The following is a 27,934-nucleotide window of genomic DNA, read 5'->3' on the forward strand; positions in this document are numbered from 1 at the left end:
TTATATCCTTATGAGTTTTTTCTATTTTAAAAGTTTCTTTTTTTTTTCTCTCTTTTTTTTTTTTTTTTTGAGACGGAGTTTCGCTCTTCTTGCCCAAGCTGGAGTGCAGTGACGCCATCTCAGCTCACTGCAACCTCCACCCCCTGGGTTCAAGTGATTCTCCTGCTTCAGCCTCCTGAGTAGTTGGAATTACAGGCGTGTGCCACTACGCCCAGCTAATTTTTGCATTTTTGGTAGAGACGGGGTTTCACCGTGTTAGCCAGGATGGTCTCAATCTCCTGACCTTGTGATCTGCACACCTCAGCCTCCCAAAGTGCTGGGATTACAGGCATGAGTCACCATGCCCGGCTTTTTTTTTTTTTTGAGATGGAGTCTTGCTTTGTCACCCAGGCTGGAGTGCAGTGGCATTATCTCGGCTCACTGCAACCTCCACCTCCCAACTTCATGCAATTCTCCTGCTTCAGCCTCCCAAGTAGCCGGGATTACAAGTGTGTGCTACCACGTCCGGCCAATTTTTGTATTTTTAGTAGAGACAGGGTTTCACCATGTTGGCCAGGCTGGTCTTGAACTTCTGACCTCAAGTGATCCACCTGCCTCGGCCTTCCAAAGTGGTGGGATTATAGACATGAGCCACCATGCCCAGCCAATTTTTTTTTTTTTTTTACCTAAAATTTATTTGGTTAAAGACGAAGACACAAACACACACAGTAGCCTAGGCCTACACAGGGTCAGGATCATTAATATCACTGTCTTCCACCTCCACATCTTGGTCCCACTGGAATGTCTCTAGGGTAATCACATGCATGCAATGTGATGTGATATGATAACAATGCCTTCTTCTGTAATACCTCCTGAAGGACCTACCTGAGGCTGTTTTACAGTTAACATTTTTTTTAAATAAGTGGGAGTACACTCTAAAATAATGATAAAAACTAAGATAGTAAATACATAAACCATACCCAAAGAACACTGAAAATTAAATAATTAAATAAATAAAATATAAACCAGTAATAGTCATTTATTACCATTACACCAGTATTGTGTACTATATTTTATATGATTGGCAGGCAACACAGTACGTTTGTTCACACCAACATCACCACAAACACGTGAGTAATGCTTTATGCTATGACATTATGAAGGCTAAGAGTCGCTAGGTGATAGGAATTTTTTAGCTCCATTATAATCTTATGGGACCACTGTGGTATATTCAGTCAGCTGTTGACTGAAATCAGCTGTTGACTGAAACATTGTTACGTGGCACATGATTGTATGTATGTATACACATACATACATGTATATATAATAGTCATTTTGGGCTTTCTCAGTTTTTCAGTCCAAGTTTGAAAAACTTTTTAACTTCAGCACATAGCTGTCCAAGAGAGGCTTGCTATGACAGTTTATTTTACCAGCATTATTCAATACTGCTCAGTTCCATGACTCTGATGGATATAAGGACAGGTACCTGCCCTCAAGGAGCCATGAGTCTAGTAGAGAAGACAATGCAGAAACAGATAATCCCCACACAAGGCAGGATAAGAGGGGTTAGACATGCAGCTGGGAACCAAGTAGAGCTCCCTCTGGGATTACAGGGATGGTGGCCCTTGATTTGGGGCTGGATCAGAGAGGATTTGTCAATTGGGCAGGGTGGGAAAGGCAGAAGGAACACAGAGGCTTATTTGGGGAGCTGCAAGTGGTTCTGCTGGAGAATTTTAATTTCAAAATTAAAGGGGAGAGCCCAAAAGGAACAAGCATTTGTTGAACACCCAATAATGATCACAATAGCCAACAACTGCTGCACTTACCATGTGTCAGGCACTGTTCTAAGTGCCTCCCACAGATTCATGCATCCACTCCTCACACAGATACCATGAGGCAGGAACAACTGTCACCCCTATTTACATGATGGAACTAGGGCACCAGGAGGTTAAGTAACTTGCCCGAGGCTCACAGTCTGGCACCAGTGTCCATGCTTTTAACCGACATGCTAAACCACTATATGGCAGGCCTGTATATTCATATCTTGACTTTATTTTCCTGTCATAAGTACACATAGGAGCAGCAACTAAGCCAGACGTACAGCACACTTCAGCCATTCACTAGCTGTGTGGTCTTGGGAACATTACCTAACCTCTCTGTGCCTTAGTTTCGTCATCTGAAAATCAAGAATAGTATTGACACTGAATTGTGAGAATTAAATGGGTTAATACACATGAAGTATATGGGCTCCTGTGTGGAGAATTAATTGGAGGGGCAAGAGAGAGGGCAAAGAGAATACTAGGAGAATATTGTATAACAGAAGTCCCAAGCCAGGAGTAATGGTGCTTTAAACAAGAAGACCCTAAATGGGGTAAATTGTACCTCATTCACAGGGCTTTTAGTGAGACGAGAATAAAACAGTGTGTAAAATATGCTTAGAAGTGTCCATGGTAAATGCCTTTAATTCTGAAAATTATGGATAATATCAAATATACACAAAAGTAAAACAGTATAATATTCCCATCACCCATCTTCAGCAATTTTCAACATATGGTCAATCTTGTTTCACCTATACCTCCATCCACTTTCTCTCTCTCATATTATCTGAGTACAAATTCCATCAATCTTATAATTCCATCTGTGAATATTTCAGTATATATCTCTGAAATGTAATAACTCTTTAAAAAATATAACCATAATGCCATTATCACACCTAAAAATAATTTTGTGTATAAAATATTTAGGATTCAAATATCCATTTGTCTCATAAATGCCACATTTTATTTTATTTTATTTTATTTTATTTTATTTTATTTTATTTTTTTTGAGACAGAGTCTCGCTCTGTCGCCCAGGCTGGAGTGCAGTGGCCAGATCTCAGCTCACTGCAAGCTCCGCCTCCCAGGTTTACGCCATTCTCCTGCCTCAGCCTCCCGAGTAGCTGGGACTACAGGCGCCTGCCACTTCGCCCGGCTAGTTTTTTGTATTTTTTTAGTAGAGACGGGGTTTCACCGTGTTAGCCAGGATGGTCTCGATCTCCTGACCTCGTGATCCGCCCGTCTCGGCCTCCCAAAGTGCTGGGATTACAGGCTTGAGCCACCGCGCCCGGCCATATTTTATTTTTTTTGAGACAGAGTCTCGTCCTGTCGCCCAGGCTGGAGTGCAGTGGCGCAATCTCGGCTCACTGCAAGCTCCACCTCCCAGGTTCACGCCATACTCCTGCCTCAGCCTCCTAAGTAGTTGGGACTACAGGTGCCTGCCACCATTGCCCAGCTAATTTTTTTTTTTTTTTTTTTTTTTTTTTTAAGTAGAGACGAGGTTTCACTGGATTAGCCAGGATAGTCCCGATCTCCTGACCTCGTGATCCACCCACCTTGGCCTCCCAAAGTGCTGGGATTACAGGCGTGAGCCACCGTGCCAGGCTCAAATGCCACATTGTAAGTTTGTTTCAGTGGGATCCAAACAATGTCCACATGTTGCAATTAATTGATGTCTTCTTCTTCTTCTTTTTTAGAGATGTGGTCTCATTCTGTCACCTAGGCTGGAGTGTGCAGTGGCATGATCATAGCTCACTGAACCCTCCAACTCCCAGGCTCAGGCAATTCTCCCACCTCAGCCTCCCAAGTAGCTAGGACTACAGGCGTATGCCACCTTGCCCTGCTAATTTTTATTTTTTATTTTTGTTTTTTTTTTGTTTTTTTTTTTTTTGAGACGGAGTCTTGCTCTGTCGCCCAGGCTAGAGTGCAGTGGCCGGATCTCAGCTCACCGCAACCTCTGCCTCCTGGGTTCACGACATTCTCCTGCCTCAGCCTCCCGAGTGGCTGGGACCACAGGCGCCCACCACCTCGCCCGGCTAATTTTTTGTATTTTTAGTAGAGACGGGGTTTCACCGTGTTAGCCAGGAGGGTCTCGATCTCCTGACCTCGTGATCCGCCCGTCTCGGCCTCCCAAAGTGCTGGGATTACAGGCTTGAGCCACCGCGCCCGGCCTATTTTTTATTTTTGTAGAGATGAGGTCCCACTATGTTTCCCAGGTTGGTCTCACCTCCTAGGCTCTAGGAGTTCTTCCACCTTGGCCTCCCTAAGTGCTGGGATTACAGGCATGGGCCATCATGCTCGGCAACTGATGTCTTCTTTTTTTATTTATTTATTTTTTGAGACGGAGTCTTGCTCTGTCGCCCAGGCTGGAGGGCTGGAGTGCAGTGGCCAGATCTCAGCTCACTGCAAGCTCCGCCTCCCAGGTTTACGCCATTCTCCTGCCTCAGCCTCCCGAGTAGCTGGGACTACAGGCGCCAGCCACCTCGCCCGGCTAGCTTTTTTTTGTATTTTTTAGTAGAGACGGGGTTTCACCGTGTTAGCCAGGATGGTCTCGAACTCCTGACCTCGTGATCCGCCCGTCTCGGCCTCCCAAAGTGCTGGGATTACAGGCTTGAGCCACTGCGCCCGGCTGATATCTTCTTTTAAGTCTCTTTTAATCTATATATTTCCTCTCTCTTTTTCCTTTGAAACTTATTTGTTGAAAAAGATGAAGCCATTTGCCCTGGAGTTTTCCATAGCCTGGGTTTTGCTGATTGTATCCCCTAGGTGTCATTTACCATTTACCATGCTGTCCCCATCCTCTGTATTTCCTGTTATGGTAGTTGGATCTAGAGTTCAGATCACATTCAGGTTTACTTATTTGTAAGACTATTTGATAGGTGGTCTTATGGTCTAACATCAGAAGGCATTTTATAGCTGTTTGTCTTTTGTGATGTAAGCAGCCATGGATGATCAACCTAGATCCATTAATTCATTGGGGGTTGCAAAATGGTGATAATTTAAGTCTATCATTATTTCTGAATTTATTAGGCGGATTGTTTCTAAAGACAAGCTTCTCTTCCTCTACTATTTGGTTACCTGGTAATACAGTTCATATGGGAATGGCAAGATAAATGCTTATTAAATTTACTTACCAGTTTTCAAAATAATGAGGTAGTTCCCTAGTATCCAATTAGTTTCTTCCTTTCCCCTTTCCTTTCCCTTTTTTTTTTTTTTTTTTTTTTTTTGAGACAGTCTCACTCTGTCACCTAGGCTGGAGTGCAGTGGTGCGATCTCAGCTCACTGTAACCTCCGCCTCCCAAGTTCAAATGATTCTCGTGTCTCAGCCTCCCGAATAGCTAGGATTCCAGGTGTGCACCACCACGCCTGGCTAATTTTTGTATTTTGGGTAGACAGGATTTCGCCATGTTGGTCAGGCTGGTCTCAAACTCCTGGTCTCAGGCAATTCACCCACCTTGCCTTGGCCTCCCAAAGTGGTGGGATTACAGGTGTGAGCCACCACACCTGGCCCAGGTTTTTTTTTTTTTTTTTTCCCATACATGGTCTTGCTCTGTCACCCAGGCTGAGTCCAGTAGCACAATCATAGCTCATGGCAGCCTTGAGCTCCCAGGCTCAAGCGATCCTCCCACCTCAGCCTCCCTAGTAGCTGGGACTATAGATGTGCACTACCACAACCGATGAATTTTTTATTTTTTGCAGAGGCAAGGTCTCATGCCCTGTTTGGTCTCAAACTCCTGGCCTCAAGCAATCCTCTTGCCTTGGTCTCCCAAAGTGCTGGGATTACAGGTGTGAGCCACCATGCCTGGCTTGTTGGTTTTTTAACAAAGCTTTATTGAGGTATAACTGACATATGAGAAATTGCACACATGGCCGGGCGCGGTGGCTCAAGCCTGTAATCCCAGCACTTTGGGAGGCCGAGACGGGTGGATCACGAGGTCAGGAGATCGAGACCATCCTGGCGAACATGGTGAAACCCCGTCTCTACTAAAAAATACAAAAAACTAGCTGGGCGAGGTGGCGGGCGCCTGTAGTCCCAGCCACTCGGGAGGCTGAGGCAGAAGAATGGCGTGAACCTGGGAGGCGGAGCTTGCAGTGAGCTGAGATCCGGCCACTGCACTCCAGCCTGGGAGACGAGTGAGACTCCATCTCAAAAAAAAAAAAGAGAAATTGCACACATTTAAAGTGTGTTTAGGTGTGTATATACCCATGAGCCTTTCACCACAATCAAGATAGTAGACATATCTGTCACCCCCAAAAGTTTCTTTGGGCCTCTTTCTAACCCCTTCCAGCTTCCCTCCTATCCCCTCTCTAGCTATCCCTCCTGTTCTTCAGGCAATTGTGTGTTCTAAAACATATATTTCATCATCAATTCATAAGTAATTCAAAATCAGGACTATAGGATTTTAACTTCATCTCTTCTAGTTTAACATTTGAATTTATTTTCTTCCATGCTGAGAATATGGATTTTCAGCAACACTGGGGATGATGGAATTAGAATATCATACCATTACCCATTTGCTTTATCCCACATTACAGCAAATGCTTTTTAAATGTTAGTTAGCTTTGATGCTCTACCCCTCTTCCCTTATAAAGGGCAAATAATTCTTCCCCATAATTTTCCGTTCTAATATTTACAAAGAGCACAGACAGGTTTTTTCATCTTTAACATCCTGAGAGGCCTACAGTTCTGAGTCCTCAGTAATTTCTGGAAAGGGTCCATGCAGGGATGATCTTGGACTGTGCAACAAATGGTCCTGAGAGACAGAAATGCAGTTTGCCCTGGGCTTAGCAAACAAGGAGACTTTCTTGCTGTGTGGGGGCTAATGGTAGCAGCGGATAGGTAAACAGGCAATTACAATCTACTATGGTAACTGCTGCCATAATGGGATGGCACAGAATGCTGTTGGAGCATAACGCAGTGGAGCACTTGTGCCTGCCTTGCTCCTGGTATATTAGGGAAGGCTCCCAAGAGGAGGGGACATTTAAGCGGGGTCCTGGAGGAAGAGCAGGAATTAGTGATGTTGGCAGTTAACAAAGAGGAGGGAGGAGAAGGCATTTTCAGGTCCTGAAGCAACCACAGACAAAAGGTCCAGAAATAGGAAAGTGTGGTTCCTAGAGAAACTGCAAATGAAGAGTTGACGATGACTGGGGTAGTAAAGGGAAGGCAAGAGAGTGCTCTGCTTATCTGTCCCACATGGTGCCTTGTACTTGGCAGATGTTCAACATGTTCTGGTTTCAGAAAACTATACTTTTTTTTTTTTTTTTGAGACGGAGTTTCACTCTTGTTACCCAGGCTAGAGTGCGATGGTACAATCTCAGCTCACTGCATCCTCCACCTCCCAGGTTCAAGCGATTCTCCTGCCTCAGCCTCCCGAGTAGCTGGGATTACAGGCACCTGCCACCACGTCTGGCTAATTTTTTTGTATTTTTAGTAGAGATGGAGTTTCGCCACGTTGGCCAGGCTGGTCTTGAATTCCTGAGGGTTCTTTGTGAACACAGCCTCCCAAAGTGCTGGGATTACAGGTGTGAGCTACCGCACCCGGCCAAGAAGAGTACACTTTATAACAACAATAACAATAACAGCTTGTGGCAATTACGAAATGAAAAGTACTGTGCCAAGAACTTTGCCTAAATTATCTCATCTAATCCTCACAACAACCCTCCTAGATAGGCGTTCCCTTTCTGCAGTCAAGAAAGCACGTTCACAAAGGTCAAGTTGCATAGCTACTATGCTGAGTCACACATCCATATGGTGAAGCAGGGCAGGGATTCAAAGGCCCAAATTTTCTCATGCCAAAGCCTGAGCTCCTTCCCTCTTACCTTTCCTTCATCCCCTTTTACATGGGTAATAGCCTCCAAGGGGGTCACCTAGAGTTCTACTCAGGATTCAAGTGAAGATGTGTATCTGAGGGATGAGCTATATGTCCCAAGATATGCTTATCTGCTGCTTGGTTTGGGCCAACGGCCATCTGCACCATTTCTTTCCTCTTGGCTGTGACAGGTGAACTGTTCTAGCACAGACCAGGTCACTGCCTTGTGCCTTGAAGCTCAAATGATAAAACCTAAGCCCCTCAGCCCAGCTGCTGGTCCTCTGGCAAACCAACCCCTGTGCCTGTGCCCCTCAGTGAAATATCTTCTGTCCCAAAGGGCTGCTGGCACACTGGCTTCACCTGTCTTGGTTTTTCTCAGATTCCATGCAGATCTCTATCAGAGCATTAATGCATTTACTGGTTTACACATCCTTCTCTTTGTTCCAGATTGTGAGCCCCATAAGGTCAGGGACTGTGTATTTATCTCCGTATTCACAGGGCCTAGTGCAGGGATGGTACAGAATAGACATCTAGCAAATACCTAATCATCCCCACCAAGCCCCAGTTTCTTCCTAGGAGAAAACGGAGGTAACAATATCCATCTTGCAGGGACACCAGTAAGGTTAACTGAGATAATGTCTAAACCAGGCTTAGCAGAGCATTCAGCACATAGTAAGTACTCAATAAATGACATCACCTATGATTACTATTATATTATTGCATTATACAATAATAATAATAAGCCCAGGTGTGGTGGCACACTTATAATCCCAGTGCTTTGGAAGGACAAGACAGGGGGATTACTTGAAGCCAGGAGTTTGAGACCAGCCTGGGCAACACAGTGAGATCCCATCTGTACAAAAAATTTCTTAAAAAATTAGCCAGACATGGTGGCATACCTGTAGTCCTAGCTACTTGGGAGGCTGCAGTGGGAGGATCGCTTCAGCCCAGGAATTTGAGGTTGCAGTGAGCTATGACTGTGCCACTACATTCCAGCCTGGACAACAGACTGAGATTCTGCCTCTGAAAAAATTAATTTTAAGTTAGTTAAAATTAATTAAAAAAAAATTTTTTTTGAGACGGAGTTTCGTTCTTATTGCCCAGGCTAGAGAGCAATGGCACAGTCTTGGCTCACTGCAACCTCTGCCACCTGGGTTCAAACAATTCTCCTGCCTCAGCCTCTCGAGTAGCTGGGATTACAGGCGCCTGCCACAACGCCCAGCTAATTTTTGTATTTTTAGTGTAGAGACAGGGTTTCACCACGTTGGCTAGGCTGGTTTCAAACTCCTGCCCACCTCAGCCTCCCAAAGTGCTGGGATTACAGGTGTGAGCCACCATGCCTGGCCTAATATAAATTTTTTAAATTAAAAAAATTAATTTACATTTAAATCCTGACTTTGGCCATGGTAGGAGTGAACTTTAATATTCCTTGTCCCATGAACTGGGACTGACTAAATGTGTCCCTAGTTGCAGTATTATTTTTTTGTTTTCTTGTTTCTATTTTAGATTAAATAAGACAACATGTGCATGCTTTACCTATAAAGTTTCTCTCAATTCTTGGACAAAGATTCACTCAAATGAGCTGGAAGGCGAGACGTTAAGGATGCCTCTGAGCCTTTGCCCCCTGCTCCTCTAACCACTGGGCTTGCCAGCCTCTTTCCAATATGCCCTCCTTCCGCCTGGCAAACATCTTGTCTTTTCTAAACTCGGCCCATGGACATGACATCTGTAAAGTGTTTCTGTGTGATTCCCAGGCTTCTGCCTTCGTTTTCCTCTGTCCAATACTTAGAGCATTTAATGTGTTGATACGTCTGTCTTCCCTCTACCAGATAGTGACTCCCTTGAGAACAGGGACTGTGTCTTATCTGCTGTTAATTAGCCAGTGTCTACAGCAGAGAACTTCAGAAATCTTTCTAAACCTGGGCTTGTTGCTGTGTAAAATGCAGTGTATAATCCCTACTTCATATGGCTGGTACGAAAGTTTAACCTTTGTATGAGGTCATATTTGTAACGTACTTACCAACATGCATTTAATAAAATACTGAGTGAAAGAGTAAATGTATGAATAAATGTAGTGACCCAAGCACCAACTCTCTACTCCTGCTTTTCACTCAGCCTAGGAAAAACTACAATGGAATCTTTCCCCTATGGTGAAATCGTGATTCCTATTTCTCAGTCTTTGGCCACAATTTTCTTATTTTCTTGTTCTTTCACTCCACCTCATAGCAGAAATATCACAGATTCTGTAGGCGCTTCCTGGTTCTAGGTTGTGGAGCTCCTCAGGGCTTAGAAGTGAGTGGAAGGAAATGTTCAACTTCTGCTTCTCTTCTCTTTCCCTCTCCTCCTTTCCCCTCCTGTGGGGGAAACAAACAAACAAAAACAAAAATTAATTTAAAAATGTAATTTCTTCAAAGACTGCATGTGAGCAGTGGCGTGGCCAGTGGTGATCCTTGTGTGCATGGAGTATCGAGGGCGCGCTCCTGCCTCCAGAGAAAGTGGTCGAGTAGGACAGCTGGCATCCACAGCTTCCACATCCCCAGGGCCTCCACCCTTCATCTTTCACCAGTACTGACAGGAACACTGCTGCATGGGATCTGAGCTGGGCCCCACAAACCTATAGGCAGCAAGCAGGTACCAGGTGACAGCCCTCTGGTGACGCTGAAAACCTGGATTGTGTTTTCTAACTCTGTGTTCCCTACTGCTTTACACCTCCAGATGTGAATCTTCAGAATATTATTTGCTGCGCTATGGCATGGAGACTAGTCTCACAAGCCTAAAGGACTTCCTTTAATATTTCACGAAAGCATCACACTTCTTTTTTCTTTTTCTTTCTTTCTTTCTTTTTTTTTGAGATGGAGTATCGCTCTGTCACCATGCTGGAGTGCAGTGGCGTGATCTCGGCTCACTGCAAACTCTGACTCCCGGGTTCAAGTGATTCTCCTGCCTCAGCCTCCCAAGTAGCTGGGATTATAGGCATGTACCACCACGCCCAGCTAATTTTTTTTTTTTTTTAGTAGAGACGGGGTTTCACTATGTTGGCCAAGATGGTCTTGATCTCCCAACCTTGTGATCCGCCCGCCTTGTCCTCCCAACGTGCTGGAATTACAGGCATGAGCCACCATGCCCAGCCTATACTTCTTCTATTTAGGTTCACTGTCCTTATTTGGAAAGAACATGCTACAACTTGAAGGAGAAATCATAAGACATACTAAAAAATATTTTGAAATAAAAACAAAAACATAACACAATAAAACTTATGGAGTAAAGCAAAAGCAGTGCTAAGAGAGAAATTTATAGCTATAAATATGTATGTTTTAAAAAGAAGAAACATCTCAAATCAATAACTTCACTTTATGACTTGTGGGCTTAGCAAAAGAAGCACAAACTAAATCTGAAGCTGGTAGAAGGAAGGAGATTAAGATTAGATCAGAGGACATGAAGTAGAGAATAGAAAAAATAGAAGGTCAATTGAAAGAAACAAAATGTTAGTTATCAACAAAATTAACAAACTGACTTTGAATGACTACCAAGAAAAGGACACACATAGATGAAAGTGGGAACATGATTACCGACCTTACAGAAATAAAGCTTGTAAGAGAATACAAATGCCAATAAATTACATAGCCTGTATGAAATGGAAAACTTCCTAGAAATACACAAATTACCAAAACTGACTCAAGAAAAAAATAAAAATTCTGCATAGACTTATAACAAATAAAACAATTGAATCAATAATCAAAAATCTCCCTTTGAACAAAGAAAAGTGAAAGACTACAGGGCTTCATTTGTGAATTCTACCAAACCGTTAAGGAAGAATTAACACTAATTCTTCTCAAGCTCTTCCAAAAAATAGAAGAGCTAAAAGTTTTTCATAGCTCATTTTATGGGGCCGGCATTATGCTGATACCAGAACTAGAAAAAGAAATGACAAGAAAAGAAAATTATAGACCACTATTCCTTAAGAATACAAATGCAGAGATCTTCAACAAATACTAGCAAACTGACTCCAACAGACTATTAAAAGGATTATACACCAGGACCAAGTGGGATTTACCCCAGGAATCTGAGGGTGGTTCCCCTCAGTGAAATACAAATCGATCAGGGTATAGAGCACAATAAAGGAATGAAGAGAAAACCCCACATAATCATCTCAAATGATGTAGAGAAAGCATTTGACAAGAACCGAACAGCATTTCATGATAATAAACACTCAGAAAAAATAGGAATAGAATGGAATTACTCTAACATGATTATGGACATTTATGACAAACCCAGAGATAACAGCACACTCAATGGTTAAAGACTGAAATCCTTTCCCTAAGACCAGGGACAGGACAAAATGCCTCCTTTCACTGCTAGTATTCCACTTTGTATCAGAAGCTCTAGACAGATAATTAGGCAAGAAATAAAAGGCATCCAAATTGGAAGTGAAGAAGTAAAACTATCTCTATCTACAGACAGCATTATTCTATATGTAGAAAATGCCAACACAGCAAGACCCTGTCTCTACAAAGAAATTTTAGCCAGGCGCGGTGGCTCATGCCTGTAATCCCAGGACTTTGGGAGGCTGAGGTGGGTGGATCACCTGAGGTCAGGAGTTTGAAACTAGCCTGGTCAACATGGTGAAACCCTGTCTCTACTAAAAATGCAAAGATTAGCCGGGCATGGTGGTGCATGTCTGTAGTCCCAGCTACTCAGGAGGCTGAGGCAGGAGAATCATTTGAACCTGGGAGGCAGAGGTTGCAGTGAGCCAAGATCGCGCCATTGCACTCCAGCCTGGGTGACAGAGCAACTCTGTCTCAAAAAAAAAAAAAAAAAAAAAAGGGCTGGGCGCCGTGGCTCACGCCTGTAATCCTGGCACTTTGGGAGACCGAGATGGGCAGATCACAAGGTCAGGAGACCAAGACCATTCTGGCTAACACAGTGAAACCCCGTCTCTACTAAAAATACAAAAAAATTAGCTGGGCGAGGTAGCAGGCACCTGTAGTCCCAGCTACTCAGGAAACTGAGGCAGGAGAATGGCATGAACCCGGGAGGTGGAGGTTGCAGTGAGCCGAGATCGTGCCACTGCACTCCAGCCTGGGCGACAGAGCAAGACTCCATCTCAAAAAAAAAAAAAAAGATAAAAGAAAAAAGAAGAAAGATGTTATAGGTTTAATTATATTCCCCAAAAGACATGTTAAGGTTGTAAACCCCAATACCCATGAATAACACCTTTTTTGGAAATAGTCTTTGTAGATGTAATCAAGTTCAATGAAGACATTAGCGTGGGCCTTTATCCAATATGACTACTGTCTTTAGAAGAATAGATGCAGACTGACATGAAGAAGGCCAGGTGATGACAGAGGCAGAGATTGGAGTGAGGCATCTACAAGCCAAGGACAGCCATGGACTGTTGGCACCCGCACGAAGCTAGGGAGAGGCAAAGGAAAACTACCCTGAACCCCGCAGAGGAAGCATGGCCCTGCTGACACCTTAACTTTGGAGTTTGGCCTCCAGAACTGTGAGAAAATACATTTATGTTTTTTGAAAAAGAAAAGAAATATATATACAGATGCCAAGAGGCGAATAAAGAAAGATAAGAATGTTAGAGGATCAATCCAGGAGGTCTGACAATTGACTATCATAGTTCCAGAAATAGCAAAGAAAATGAAGGGAATTTTCAAAGAAATAATACAAGAAAAATCTCAGAATTGGAGGACTCCGCCCTCTGGACTGAGAGCACTCCCGACCTCAGTGACGCATATTAAGAAAAGGACTCATACCAAGGTATATCATTGGGAAACTTCAGGATACTAAGAATGAAGACAATATCCTAAAAGTTCCCACAGGGGGAAAAACAGTGACCCACAGGGGGAAAAACAGTGACCCACAAAGCCATAGGAGTCAGAATAGCATGAGACTTCTCAACAGCAAAAGTAGGACGCAGGAAAAATTTTCCAAAATTCTGTAGAATATTGACTTTTAACTTAGAATTTTATTCCCAGCAAAACATTTGCCAAATATTAATCAAGAACAAAGACATTTTTTTCATATCTGTAATCCCAGCACTTTGGGAGGCCAAGGCCAGAGGATCACTTGAGTTCAGGAGTTGGAGACCAGCCTGGGCAACACAGCAAGATCTCATCTCTTAAATAATTTTTAAAAAATAGAACAAAGGGCTGGGCATGGTGGCTCACACCTGTAATCCCAGCACTTTGGGAGGCCGAGGTGGGCGGATCACCTGAGGTCAAGAGTTTGAGACTAGCCTGGCAAACATGGTGAAACCTCATCTCTGCTAAAAAAAAAAAAAAAAAAAAGAGAAAGAAGAAAAAAAAATTAGCTAGGCATGGTGGCACGCACCTTTAGTCCCAGCTACTGGGGGAGGCTGAGGCAGGAGAACTGCCTGAACCCAGGAGAAGCAGGTTGCAGTGAGCCAAGATCGTGCCACTGCACTGTTGCCCAGGTGACAGAAGGAGACTCCATCTCAAAAAAAAAAAAAAAAGATGTTTTGGACATGCAAAGACTCAAATAATTTCCCATATGCCTTTTTTGTTGGGAACTACTAGAAGATGTACTCCAGCAAAGTGAACATGGCCTTTTAGGTCAGGACTATGAGACAGACTTGGGCTGTCCATGGCCCTGAGGCAGAGGCAGCTTGAAAAAGAAGTCAGCTCACAGAAGGGAAAAGGATCAAGAGACAGAGAGAGAAAGAGCCTGAAAATATCAAGCTCTTAGGTTTAATATGCCTGCAGATGGCCTGTCATGGCCTTCCCAGTTATTTAAGCTGCTACATTCTCCTTCCATTTAAGCTAGTTTGAGCTGACTTCCTGGCACATGCAACCAAGGAGCTCTGTCTCATACAGTTCATAAAGTACATAGGCCAATGCTTGGTACAGACGAAGTACAAAATCATTAGTAGCCCTTACTACCACCAATAATAACACTAAAACTAAAATGAGAGTGGTGTGAGTAATACATAAAAGTGAACTTTTTTTTGGGATGGAGTCTAGTTCTATCTCCAGGCTGGAGTGCAATGGCGTGATCTTGGCTCACTGCAACCTCCACCTCCCGGGTTCAAGCAATTCTCCTGCCTCAGCCTCCCGAGCAGCTGGGACTACAGGCACCTGCCACCTTGCCCGGCTAGTTTTTTGTATTTTTTAGTAGAGACGGGGTTTCCCCGTGTTCGTCAGGATGGTCTCGATCTCCTGACCTCATGATCCGCCCGTCTCGGCCTCCCAAAGTGCTGGGATTACAGGCTTGAACCATCGCGCCTGGCCAATAAAATAATTCTTATTCTTACACTGTTCACACTTCTACATTTCCCATGGTTTTTGTTCGAACAAACCGTAAAAGAAATTCAATTTCTCTCTGGAGACTTCCCTTCATTTTTTTGTCAGGTGATTCCTCATTGAAGGCTGAAGGTGGGACGAACATGTGGTTTGCCTTTTTTTTATCTGCTGCATTTTGATCAATATTCTTCATTTCCCTGAGGGGAAAACACAGAGACATATAGAAAAAGGCTGGAGTAATTAACATGTCCTCAATGTTCTGTATGTCCTGTAAACTGATAGATCTGCGTGACCATTTACAAAGCATGTATTGAAATATAACGTAGAAACTAGGAGTGCACAGATTCTAAGTGTGCAGCTCATGACATTTTCATATACTGAACACGTCCATGTAACCAGCACTCAGATTGAGAAAGAGAACGCTGCCAGCTCCTTAGAAGCCACCTCATGTCCCTGCTCAGTCACTATCCTATTTCCTTAAGAGTAACCCTGCCTGGATGTCTAGCAGCACAGGTGTGTTTTAAGGCACCATTTTTATCTGTAGACAAAACTTTGAGAATCACTTTATTAATATAAGGCATGATGAGCTTCTCAACAATATCTTTTTTTTTTTTTTTTTTGAGATGGAGTCTCGCTCTGTTGCCCAGGCTGGAGTGCAGTGGCATGATCTTGGCTCACTTCAATCTCCACCTCCCAGGTTCAAGTGATTCTCCTACCTCAGCCTCCTGAGTAGCTGGAACTACAGGTGCCTGCCACCACGCCCGGTTAATTTTTTGCATTTTTAGTAGAGACGGGGTTTCACAGTGTTAGCCAGGATGGTCTCGATCTCCTGACCTCATGATCCACCTACCTCAGCCTCCCCAAGTGCTGGGATTACAGGTGTGAGCCACCGTACTCAGCAATAATATCTTAAACAACAAAAAGTGAATGTATTTAGCAATGCAACTTCTAACACACAGTTACAAACTTCCTCCTGGCAAAAAAATCTTTACTATGATAATTCACCTAATAAGAATTTATTTATTAAACAAGGAGATCCTTTATTTCTGAAATGTATAAGCTGTAAACTTAACCCTGGATATTCTATGTGAATTTAGTGTTAACTTTAAACTAGTTCTGAACTTTAAAACGTTCTGGCCATGGAATGGAAGGGTTATTTGCAACTTCCAAAAGGAATACATTTCTTTGAACTCATCTTCATTTGAACTGGATGAAATGTGGACCTGGTGGCTGGAACTTGAGCAGCTGTTTTTTTACCATGAAGCTAAATCATGGACTGAAGCTAGTAGAGCAATATGATAAAAGATCTTGGCCGGGCACAGTGGCTCACGCCTGTAATCCCAGCACTTTGGGAGGCCGAGGCGGGTGGATCACGAGGTCAGGAGATCGAGACCATCCTGGCAAGCACTGTGAAACTACGTCTCTACTAAAAATACAAAAAAATTAGCCAGGCGTGGTGGCGGGCGCCTGTAGTCCCAGCTACTCGGGATGCTGAGGCAGGAGAATGGCATGAACCTGGTGGGTGGAGCTTGCAGTGAGCCGAGATTGTGCTACTGCACTCCAGCCTGGGCAACAGAGTGAGACTCCATCTCAAATTTAAAAAAAGACCCTGTCACTATGAACTTTCATATCTACTGGAGTCCTTGTAAATGAGAGAAAATAAATTATAATAAATTTTAGCCACTGTTTGAGTTTTTCTGTCATTCTAAGCCAAACATAATGATAACTGATACAATTACCTACCTATGGGCCTAGTTCTGAGAAAAGTCTTTACAGACCTTAATTTATTTGATCAATAAAACCCTACAAAGTAGGAAATACTATCCAATGACTGAAGTGCAACAAAACAACTGAGGATCAGTGAGCTGTGTGCAAATAACCCTACCATTTTTTATTCCATGGCTAGAACTTAGCCCCATACCAGGACCTACCTGTGGCCTTAAAAAGGCAAAAATAGTTTAATAGTCCATGGTAACAGAACCAGTAAGTAAAAAGACCTGTATTCCAACCGTAGCCTCGGCCATTCCATGGATCCTGCCATCAAGCCTTGTTACAATTGGGAGAGACAGATATGTAAGCAATCATAATGTCTGGTGCCCAGAAGGTGCTGAAAATATCTGTTGGGACAATGAACTAAAGAATAAATAAAGCATAATGGGCTGGGTGCGGTGGCTCATGCCTATAATCCCAGCACTTTGGGAGGCCAAGGTGGGCGGATCACAAGGTCAGGAGATCGAGACCCTCCTGGCTAACACGGTGAAACCCCGTCTCTACTAAAAATACAAAAAAATTAGCCAGGCATGGTGTTGGGTGCCTGTAGTCCCAGCTACTCGGGAGGCTGAGGCAGGAGAATGGCATGAACCCGGGAGGCAGAGCTTGCAGTGAGCTGAGATCACACCACTGCACTCCAGCCTAGGCGACAGAGCAAGACTCCATCTCTTAAAAAAAAAAAAAAAAAAAAAGAATAAATAAAGCATAGTGAACAACAGTTACAGAGGCAGAAGCAAAGAGCCCCAAAGAGCAGTCCCTGTGTCTTCTCCCTTCTCTATCCTGATGCTCTCCTCCCTCATCTACATGTTCAATCTCTCCCCCTTCACATAGGCTTGGGTCTTCTACCTTATGTTTATTTATTTATTTACTTAGAGACAGGGTCTCACTCTGTCGCCCAGACTGGAGTGCACTGGTGTGCTCTCCGCTCACCGCAACTTCTGCCTCCCAGGCTCAAGCGATTCTCCTGACTCAGCCTCCCAAGTAGCTGGGATTACAGGTATGTGCTGCTACCGCCCAGCTATTTTTTGTATTTTTAGTAGAGATGGGGTTTCACCATGTTGGCCTGGCTGGTCTCAAACTCCTGACCTCAAATGATTCACCCGCCTCGGCCTCCCAAAGTGCTGGGATTACAGGCGTGAGCCACTGTGCCCAGCCTTCTACCTTATGTTTAAATAGCCCCTGTTACTTAACATCTGATCTTGCCTTTTTGATGCAGAATTTTATTCCTTCTGCTTCCTAGGAATCCCACCCACCCATGGGGACTTACATCTTCCCCTTCATGTCCCAGGCTCTGCCTTCCCACTTTAGCCTTGTTGAGACTGCCCTCTACCAAGTCGCCTACCTGTCTCTGCCCCACGTTTTGGAGTCTGGCCACCACACTGCTGCTTGCTGCTTCCCTACTGTCCTTTGTCCCCTTGGCTTTATGGTCAGTGTATCTACATGTATGGACTCTCCTCCTTCCCTTCTGGTTACTCCTCCCCTTACAGAATATTCTGTCCTCCCTGATGTATGTGGTTGCCCTCCAAGGTTCTGTCCTCAACCTCAGCTTCCACATCTGTAAAATGGGAATAAGTAAATAATTGTACCACTTTAAACACACTGTCTTATAACCTAAATTTTGGTCCAATAATATGTTGTGAACATCTTTCCTTGTAAAATAAAAATAGAGGGACATTTTTCTTGGCTGCAGAGTATGGAGGTATGATAGTTTATTTAACCAATCATCTTTTGATGAACATTAATGCTGAACTGCATTCCTGTGGTGGTGGTGGTGGTGGTGATGTCTAACAGGGTTTTGTGAATGTGTGTGGTCTGTGTCCCATAATATTTTATAAACAACCCAATTGTGGTTGGGTGCAGTGGCTCATGCCTATAATTCCAGCACTTTGAGGTCAAGAGGTCGAGACCATCCTGGCCAACATGGTGAAACCCCATCTCTACTAAAAATACAAAATTAAAAGGCCAGGCATGGTGGCTCACACCTGTAATCCCAGCACTTTGGGAGGCCAAGGCGGGCAGATCATGAGGTCAGGAGATTGAGACCATCTTGGCTAACATGGTGAAACCCCGTCTCTACTAAAAATACAAAAAATTAGCCAGGCGTGGTGGCAGGCACCTGTAGTCCCAGCTACTCGAGAGGCTGAGGCAGAAGAATGGCGTGAACCCGGGAGGTGGAGGTTGCAGTGAACCAAGATCGTGCCACTGCACTCCAGCCTGGGCGACAGAGCAAAGATTCCGTCTCAAAAAAAAAAAAAAAAAATTAGCAGGACATGGTGGCATACGCCTGTAATCCTAGATACTTGGGAGGCTGAGGCAAGAGAATCACTTGAACCCAGGGGGCAGACGTTGCAGTGAGCTGAGATCGCACCACCACACCGCAGTCTGGCAACAGAGCGAGACTCCATCTCAAAAAATATATAAAAATAAAAATAAAACTCAATTGTATTACATTGCATAACAAAATATTTATCTACATGTTCATATTTTTCTGTCCCTCTTATCATGGGAGACATGGATAGCTGTCTAGCCAATAGCAATTCCCTCTTTCTCGTTTGTAAAATGAATCCCATTTTGTTTTGGACAACAAAGTACCCAGTTCTGTGGAAGGTCCGGTCCAGTCACGGAAATCTCACCCTCCTTGGTCAGGTATTTCCCATACTTCCCTTGCAGACAGGGTGGCTACATAAAAGAGTTATAGGGCCATGCAGGAAAGACATGAGAGAGACAAAGTAGGATAAAAGAAAGTGAGCTATTCTCTATGGAAAAATGCCAGCTAATAAATGTAGAAGAAATGGCAGAAGTAGAAAAATCACCATTTTGCAACCTTAAATGTAATAGTTAATCAGGCAAAGATCATTGATGAATGCTAAAACCACTGTGTGAAAGATATTGGGGAAGCACATTCACACAGTCTGGGAGAATCACATCATTTATTCCTGACGAATTAGAAAGACATACATGTGCTCTTACAATGCAGAGATCTGGCAGAGACCAGTTTAACCAAGTGTTTAAATTTAGCATCACCAGTAGCAGGGCAGCCTGACATGATATGCCTCCTAATGGGATGCAATGTAAATATACAACATCAGGCTGGGTACAGTGGCTCACGCCTGTAATCCCAGCGCTTTGGGAGTCCGAGGCAGGTGGATCACGAGGTCAGGAGATCAACACCATCCTGGCTAACACGGTGAAACCCCGTCTCTACTAAAAATACAGAAAATTAGCTGGGTGTGGTGGTGGGCATCTGTAGTCCCAGCCACTCAGGAGGCTGAAGCAGGAGAATGGCGTGAACCTGCGGGGGTGGAGCTTGCAGTGAGCAGAGATTGCGCCATTGCACTCCAGCCTGGGAGACAGAGCAAGACTCCGTCTCAAAAAAAAAAGAAAAAAGTATCAATAGGAAAAACTGTATATATATATATACACACACACACACACGTACATACATCATCTGTGAAAGATTCTGAGCAAAAGGATTTAACTTGAATCTAATCAAACCTCTAGCATAGACCTAATGTCCAGTGTATAGGAATAGGCTATATTGGAACAAATTCAATGATACTTTGAAGAAATATCAGAAAAACCCAGAGGGTGGCTTGAGCTTTTCAAAAAAGCCTATGTCGTGAAAAACAGTTAATAAAAGGCGGAGGCAGGATACTGTTATAGATTCAAAGATCCCAAAGAGATAAAACTAAATATAATTTCTGACTAGGCACGGTGGCTCACGCCTATAATCTCAACAGTTTGGGAGACTGAGGTGGGGGCAGATCACCTGAGGTCAGGAGTTTGAGACCAGCCTGGCAATATGGCAAATCCCCTTGTCTACTAAAAACACAAAAATTAGCCGGGCATGGTGGTGCACACCTATAGTCCCAGCTACTTGGGGGGCTGAGGTGGGAGGATTGCTTGAGCCCAGGAGGCAGAGGCTGCAGTAAGCCAAGATCACACCACTGCACTCCAGCCTGGGCGACAGACTGAGACTCTGTCTCGAAAAAACAAAAAACAAAATATAGTTCGTGATTCTTGAGTGGATCCTGGAGCTGCAGGTAAAGCCAAAAAAGACGCATTGAGTTAGGCACAGTGGCTCATGTCTGTAATCCCAGCACTCCAGAGGAGGTTAAGGCAGGAGGATCACTTGAACCCAGGAGTTCGAAGCTGCAGTGGGCTGTAACTGAGCTGCTGCGCTCCAGCCTGGGTGACTGAGTAAGACCCTGTCTCTAAAAATAAAAATACAGTTTGGGGACAATTGGGGAAATTTGAATTTGGATTAGATATTAGAGAGAGAAAGCAAATGGGGCAAAATGTGAATACTTGGTAAATGCCTGATGGCACATGCTTGTTCAGTGTACTATCAACTTTCTGAAAGGTTTTTCTAAGTAAAATAAAAATTTTGAAAAAGGCAGAAGACAGAGGAAAATGTCCATAGTATGCTGCAAAGTGGGAAAAAATAGTTCTAAAAAACAGACCGACAGTATGACTCTACTACTTTATTTAGTGATACAGATATATGGGCCCAGAAAAGAAAGACTGGAAGGATTTACGGGAAAACGTTGGCGATGTGTATCTCTTGGTACTTTTATGTGGTTTTCCGGATCCTTTGTTTGCTTTCATTGAACACATAATGTTTTTGTAGTTAGAAAAAAAAAATAACAAAAAAAAAAAGCTCTGGTCTCTGTTATTAGGAGTTTATATTCTGACCACAAGAAAGCTGATTATGCTTATGATAGTTACAGGAAACTCCCCCGCCCCCACCAACCCATTTAAAAATGATGATGATGATGACGAAGTGCTGCAAAAGATGAGTGCTGGAGCAATGGCATTCTCCAAAGCCCCCTCCATACCTGGAGAAGTTGTCTTGCAGCTCCTTTAGATGCTTGTCAAAATAATTCCATTCACTCCAGTGACACTGGTACAACTGATTGAGGTTGTCTTTCCGCTTCTTCATGCTGCACAGGGTCTCGCTGATGACATCACTATACGTTGGGGTGCAGTCAGTGGCTTCCGCTGTCAAGGAAATCCCCGTACTGTCGAACTGCGTTGACGTGGCATTATTAGTGGCATGAGCGCAGTGCATGGGGAGGAGAGGCATGGAGGACAGAGCAGGGAAAACGCCCTGCATTTCTGGATAAGATACTTGAAATCTGAGCAGGAAATGACTCTCCTGTTCTTTGACCATGGCCTGCTTTGGAGGGAAGAGGCTATCCTATCTGTGGCCAGACATTCTCTACCTAGGAATAAAGCCCTTCTCTGCCCCTGTGGATGGAAGGCAGGGCTAAGAAATACTTTTTTAGACTGTCATCTGAAATTCTTACTCTATTTTCACAGCGGTGAATAGGAAGGGCTTCCAGCTTTCCTTTTCTCTCAGCCCAAGTCCTCATTCTCCATCTCGTTTGTATATAAAAACATTCTTGGCCAGGCGCAGTGGCTCACACCTGTAATCCCAGCACTTTGGGAGGCCGAGGCGGGCGGATCACGAGGTCAGGAAATCTAGACCATCCTGGCTAACACAGTGAAACCCTGTCTCTACTAAAAAATAGAAAAAATTAGCCGAGCGTGGTGGTGGGCACCTGTAGTCCCAGCTACTCCGGAGGCTGAGGCAGGAGAATGGTGTGAACCCAGGAGGCGGAGCTTGCAGTGAGCTGAGATCACACCACTGTACTCCAGCCTGGGTGACAGAGTGAGACTCCATCTCAAAAAAAAAAAAAAAAAAAATTAGCTGGGCATGGTGGCACATGCCTGTAATCCCAGCTACTCGGGAGGCTGAGGCAGGAGAATCACTTGAACCCAGGAGGCAGACATTGCAGTGAGCCGAAATTGTGCCACTGCACTCCAGCCTGGGCAACACAGCGAGACTCTGTCTCAAAAAAAAAAAAAAAAAAATTCTCCCTCTGCTCTGCCCTCCTTCCACCCCTTCTTGATTGGTTAGAATCTCAGCTACACTTGCCACAAGCTGTGGGACCTCAGACAAGATAGCAGTCATTCTCTGTGCCTCCATTTCCATATCTGTAAAACAGAGATAATAATGCCCACTTTAGATGATGTGACTCATAATCGTGGTAGTTATTTATGTAGTACCAGCTGTATGCCATTTAATCCTCATCACAACACTGTAAGTTTGGTATAACTATCCAAATTTTAGGAATGAGTAAAGATATTGAGCTTGGAGGTCGAGCTGTGCACATAAGACCTTAAAGCCAGTGGTTGCTAAACTGGGACTCAAATCTAAGGCTCTGTATCCCAACCCAGATTCCTTCCACTACACTAAACTGTCTTTAGAGAACAATAAAGTGATGTTTGGGAAAAAATGTTGCAAGAAATAAAACACTATGGGCCGGGCGCGGTGGCTCAAGCCTGTAATCCCAGCACTTTGGGAGGCCGAGACGGGCGGATCACGAGGTCAGGAGATCGAGACCATCCTGGCTAACACGGTGAAACCCCGTCTCTACTAAAAAATACAAAAAAAAACTAGCTGGGCGATGTGGCGGGCGCCTGTAGTCTCAGCTACTCGGGAGGCTGAGGCAGGAGAATGGCGTAAACCCGGGAGGCGGAGCTTGCAGTGAGCTGAGATCCGGCCACTGCACTCCAGTCCGGGCGACAGAGCAAGACTCCGCCTCAAAAAAAAAAAAAAAAAAAAAAAAAAAAAAAAAAAAAAAAAAAAAAAACAAAAAAAAAAAAAAAAAAAAAAAAAAAAAAAAAAAAAAAAAAAAAAAAGAAATAAAACACTATGAAGTGTGAGTTTTCGTTACTACTCTCTCCCTATAGAACATGTAAATATGTTTGTGGCCATGGAGCTCTATGCAGCAGAAGATGCAAAGTTCTCCTGTTGGGGAGCTCAATGTAGACGTGGATCATCCCAGCCCCTGTTATCTGCCAGGCACTAGCCTTTATCTCTGTTGTGTTTGTAATCTGCATAATAGCCCTATGAGGCAGGTACTCTTATCCCTATTTTACAGGTGAAAAAAATGACACACAGAGAGAAGCTGGAACTTATCTCAAATCACTCGGTTTGCAGTAGAGTTGGTTCCTGAGTCCAGGTCTATTTGAACCAATAGACCGGTTTGATTCCAAATAGAACCCGTGTTCTCTGACTCCTATGGTAAGCTGCTAAGACTCAGGACACCAACATATGCCACACTTATTTTCTATTTTCTTTTCTTTTTTTTTTTGAGATGGAGTTTCGCTCTTGCTGCCCAGGCTGGAGTGCAACGGCACAATCTCGGGTCACTGCAACCTCTGCCTCCTGGGTTCAAGCAATTCTCCTGCCTCAGGCTCCCAAGTAGCTGGGATTATAGGCATGCACCACCAGGCCCAGCTAATTTTTTTTGTATTTTTAGTAGAGACAGGGTTTCATCATGTTAGCCAGGCTGGTCTCAAACTCCTTACCTCAGATGATCCGCTCATCTTGGCTCTCACAGTGCTGGGATTACAGGCGTGAGCCACCACACCTGGCCAACTGCACCTGTTTTCTTGAGATCTGAGCTTTCTATTCGATCTTTAGGATAAATGGCAACAGGGCCAGGGATTTGCTGATGGGTCTAAGGCAGGAGTGTGTCTGAGGAAGGTGTTAGATGAAACATACATGTGGACAACAAAATTCCTGGTCAGTACATACTCTGGGGTCTACGAGTGTCTGGGAAGCATTACTTGGTTTCAACATATGTTAGAATACCGAGTTAGCACATTCATTCTGGTAGGTGGAAAAGAGATTTTGCACACAAGGAAATTTCACACACCCCAGGGTCTCACGGCCAGTTCACAAGGCTGGCCTAGATTTGGAACTAAGATGAGTATGATTCTGACCCTGAGGCTCGTACCACTGGCCACCTCTGGCGAGTACACATGGTGTGCCAGGCGCTGTGCTAAGGCCTGGGTGCCATTCCCTGACCTTTGCTTCTGGGAAGAGGACATGGGGGACTGGAGCAGTGTGAACCCTGACCACAGTGACAAGGATATGGGGTGCTCATGGTCTTTTCCCTTCTGACTATCAACACATTCTTGCCGTGCTGCTGCAGACTGATGTAGTTCTGGAGAAAGTACACAATCAGAGGGCTCTTCCCATAAATGTTGAAGAGGTTTGAAGTCAGCTCAGGGCTTTTGCAGGCAGCACATGACTGAGGATGGAAGAAAAAGGAAAAATGAAGGATAATGTTATTTTTACAGTATGTATTAAGAATCGGAAAGGTGGCCGGGCGCGGTGGCTCAAGCCTGTAATCCCAGCACTTTGGGAGGCTGAGACGAGCGGATCACGAGGTCAGGAGATCGAGACCATCCTGGCTAACACGGTGAAACTCCGTCTCTACTAAAAAAATACAAAAATCTAGCCGGGCGAGGTGGCGGGCGCCTGTAGTCCCAGCTACTCAGAAGGCTGAGGCAGGAGAATGGCGGGAACCCGGGAGGCGGAGCTTGCAGTGAGCTGAGATCTGGCCACTGCACTCCAGCCCCGGCGATAGAGCGAGACTTCGTCTCAAAAAAAAAAAAAAAAAGAATCGGAAAGGTATCAAAGCACTCATGTCCTTTGATCCAGTCATTCCAGTTTTAGGATGCATCCTAAGAAAATTACTCAAAATAAAGAAAAAAGAAAAGTCAAGGGGCAAATATGTCCACTGCAGAGATATTTACTGTATGTAGCAAAAGATGAGAATAACTTAAATGTTCGAGGAGAAGATATTGATCTCCTTACCCAAAGGAATGGTATGCCACTATTAAAATGTTTATGAAGAGTTGATAACTTAAAACAGGTTTCAGGTATAAGAATAAATTGTTAGGCCGGGCGCGGTGGCTCAAACCTGTAATCCCAGCACTTTGGGAGGCCGAGGCAGGCGGATCATGAGGTCAGGAGATCGAGACCATCCTGGCTAACACGGTGAAACCCTGTCTCTACTAAAAATACAAAAAAATTAGCCGGGTGTGGTGGCGGGCACCTGTAGTCCCAGCTACTCGGGAGGCTGAGGCAGGAGAATGGCGTGAACCCAGCAGGCGGAGCTTGCAGTGAGCCGAGATCGCGCCACTGCACTCCAGCCTAGGCGACAGAGCAAGACTCTGTCTCAAAAAAAGAAAAAAGAGTAAATTTTTAAATACTGAGATGCAAAGTTTGATTGTGTTTTTATGTGTGTGTGTGTGTGTGTGTGTGTATATATATATATATATATTTTAATTTTACTTTTGAGACTTGAGTCTCAATCTGTTGCCCAGGCTGCAGTGCAGTGGCACAATCTCAGCTCACTGCAACCTCCATCTCCCAGATTCAAGCAATTCTCCTGCCTCAGCCTCCCGAGTAGCTGGGATTACAGGGGCCTGCCACCACACCTGGCTAATTTTTGTATTTTTAGTAGAGACAGGGTTTCACCATGTTGGCCAGGCTGGTCTCAAACTCCTGAACTCAGATAATCTGCCTGCCTCGGCCTCCCAAAGTGCTTGGATTATAGGCATGAGCCACTATGCCCGGCCGATAGTGTTATATATTTTATAGAAAATAATTTAGTAAAAGCCAGGTGCGGTAGCTCACACCTATAATCCCAGCACTTTGGGAGGCCGAGGCAGATCGCAAGGTCAAGCGATTGAGACCATCCTAGCAAACATGGTGAAACCATGTCTCTCCTAAAAATACAAAAATTAGCTGGGTGTGGTGGCATGCACCTGTAGTCCCAGCTACGCAGGAGGCTGAGGCAGGAGAATTGCTTGAACCTGGGAGGCAGAGGTTGCAGTGAGCCAAGATTGCGCCACTGCACTCCAGCCTGGTGACAGAGCGAGACTCCGTCTCAAAAAAAAACAAAATTATTTAGCATAAAACAGATAGATGAGAGACTGGAAGGCTCTTACCAAAATGTTAATAATTCATTCAGCAAATATGTATTGAGTGATTACTGTGTATAAACACTATTTTAGGTGCTGGAGATTTAGCAGAGAACAAGACAAATTCCAGCCCTTATGGAGTTTGCATTACAGGTGGAAGAAAACAATGAAAATAAATGAACAAATAAAAACATAACATGATATGATGAATACTAACAAGATCAAGCAGGCCAGGGTATGGAGAGTGGTAGGGAGGAGAGGACTAGGGTTCCATGGGGTGATCAGGGAAGGCTGTGAGGAGGTGAGACCCCAGGGATCCTGAATGCTATGGGGGAGGGAGCCATGAGAAGGTCTATCAGGAGATGTTCCTGGCTAAGAGGACAGCAGGTGCAACAGATCCAGCCACGATATGTGCTTGGTATGGCTGAGGAGCAGAAATAGGGTGGCTCACAGGGGTGGGGGCGGGTGCAGAGGGAGCAGGCGCTGTGGTCATGGTGAGGAGCTGGGATCTTTTTTCTAAGGGTCATGGATGCCACTGGCAGATTCTGAGCTGGGGTACAACATAATCTGAGTAATCTGTTAAGGTCTCTTCGACTGATGTGAGGAGAAATGCCTGTGATGGGTGAGAATGGGTACAGAAGAGCAGTCAGGAGGCCCGTGCAGCAGTTGGGGAATTTCTGATGGGGCTCAGGACTTGGTGGTGCACACAAGGGGTGAAAAGTGAGCAAATTTACAACACATAATAAAGGAGAACTGGCAGGATTTGCTGACCAACTCCACGTGGGTGTGAGAAAGAGAAGAGTCTAGGGCGGCTCAGAGGGCTTGGGTGTCAGCTGCTCAGGTGGGACGATCTGGGGAAGAACAGGTTGGGGCGGTGGGAAAGTTGAGTCCCATTTTGGATGCTATTTGAGATGCTAATAGACAGCCAGGAGCAAACAGATCAGAAAGAGAACAGGCTGGGGCCAAGAATGGTTTGTTTTCTTCTGCCTTTTTCCAAAAATGACAGTACTACTTTTGTGTGTGTGTTTTTGAGACGGAGTCTCGCTCTGTCGCCCAGGCTGGAGTTCAGTGGCCGGATCTCAGCTCACTGCAAGCTCCGCCTCCCGGGTTTACGCCATTCTCCTGCCTCAGCCTCCCGAGTAGCTGGGACTACAGGCGCCTGCCACCTCGCCCAGCTAGTTTTTTGTATTTTCAGTAGAGACGGGGTTTCACTGTGTTAGCCAGGATGGTCTCAATCTCCTGACCTCGTGATCCGCCCATCTCGGCCTCCCAAAGTGCTGGGATTACAGGCTTGAGCCACTGTGCCTGGCCTTTGTTTTTTTTTTTTTTTTTTTATATATATACTTTAAGTTCTAGGGTACATGTGCATAACGTGCAGGTTTGTTACATATGTATACTTGTGCCATGTTGGTGTGCTGCACCCATCAACTCGTCATTTACATCAGGTATAACTCCCAATGCAATCCCTCCCTCCTCCCCCCATAATAGGCCCCGGTGTGT

The 27,934-nt window shown here is 44.5% G+C and overlaps 1 protein-coding gene across 2 annotated transcripts in view; it reads right to left on the reverse strand.

The window, feature by feature from the left end:
• Positions 1 to 9,883: 9,883 nt before the first annotated feature.
• Positions 9,884 to 27,934, reverse strand: part of FAM227A (family with sequence similarity 227 member A) — a 71,070-nt gene continuing 53,019 nt past the window's right edge. For both annotated transcript variants that reach the window (XM_023222009.1, XM_023222010.1), the window contains 4 exons: positions 24,596 to 24,753; positions 21,484 to 21,636; positions 14,972 to 15,072; positions 9,884 to 9,963 (listed from right to left, as the gene is read on the reverse strand). In XM_023222009.1, the coding sequence (XP_023077777.1) occupies positions 9,884 to 9,963; positions 14,972 to 15,072; positions 21,484 to 21,636; positions 24,596 to 24,753 (492 nt within the window). The remainder of the gene's footprint in view (positions 9,964 to 14,971; positions 15,073 to 21,483; positions 21,637 to 24,595; positions 24,754 to 27,934) is intronic.

This window comes from Piliocolobus tephrosceles, chromosome 19, assembly GCF_002776525.5.
Source record: "Piliocolobus tephrosceles isolate RC106 chromosome 19, ASM277652v3, whole genome shotgun sequence".
Lineage (NCBI taxonomy): Eukaryota > Metazoa > Chordata > Mammalia > Primates > Cercopithecidae > Piliocolobus > Piliocolobus tephrosceles.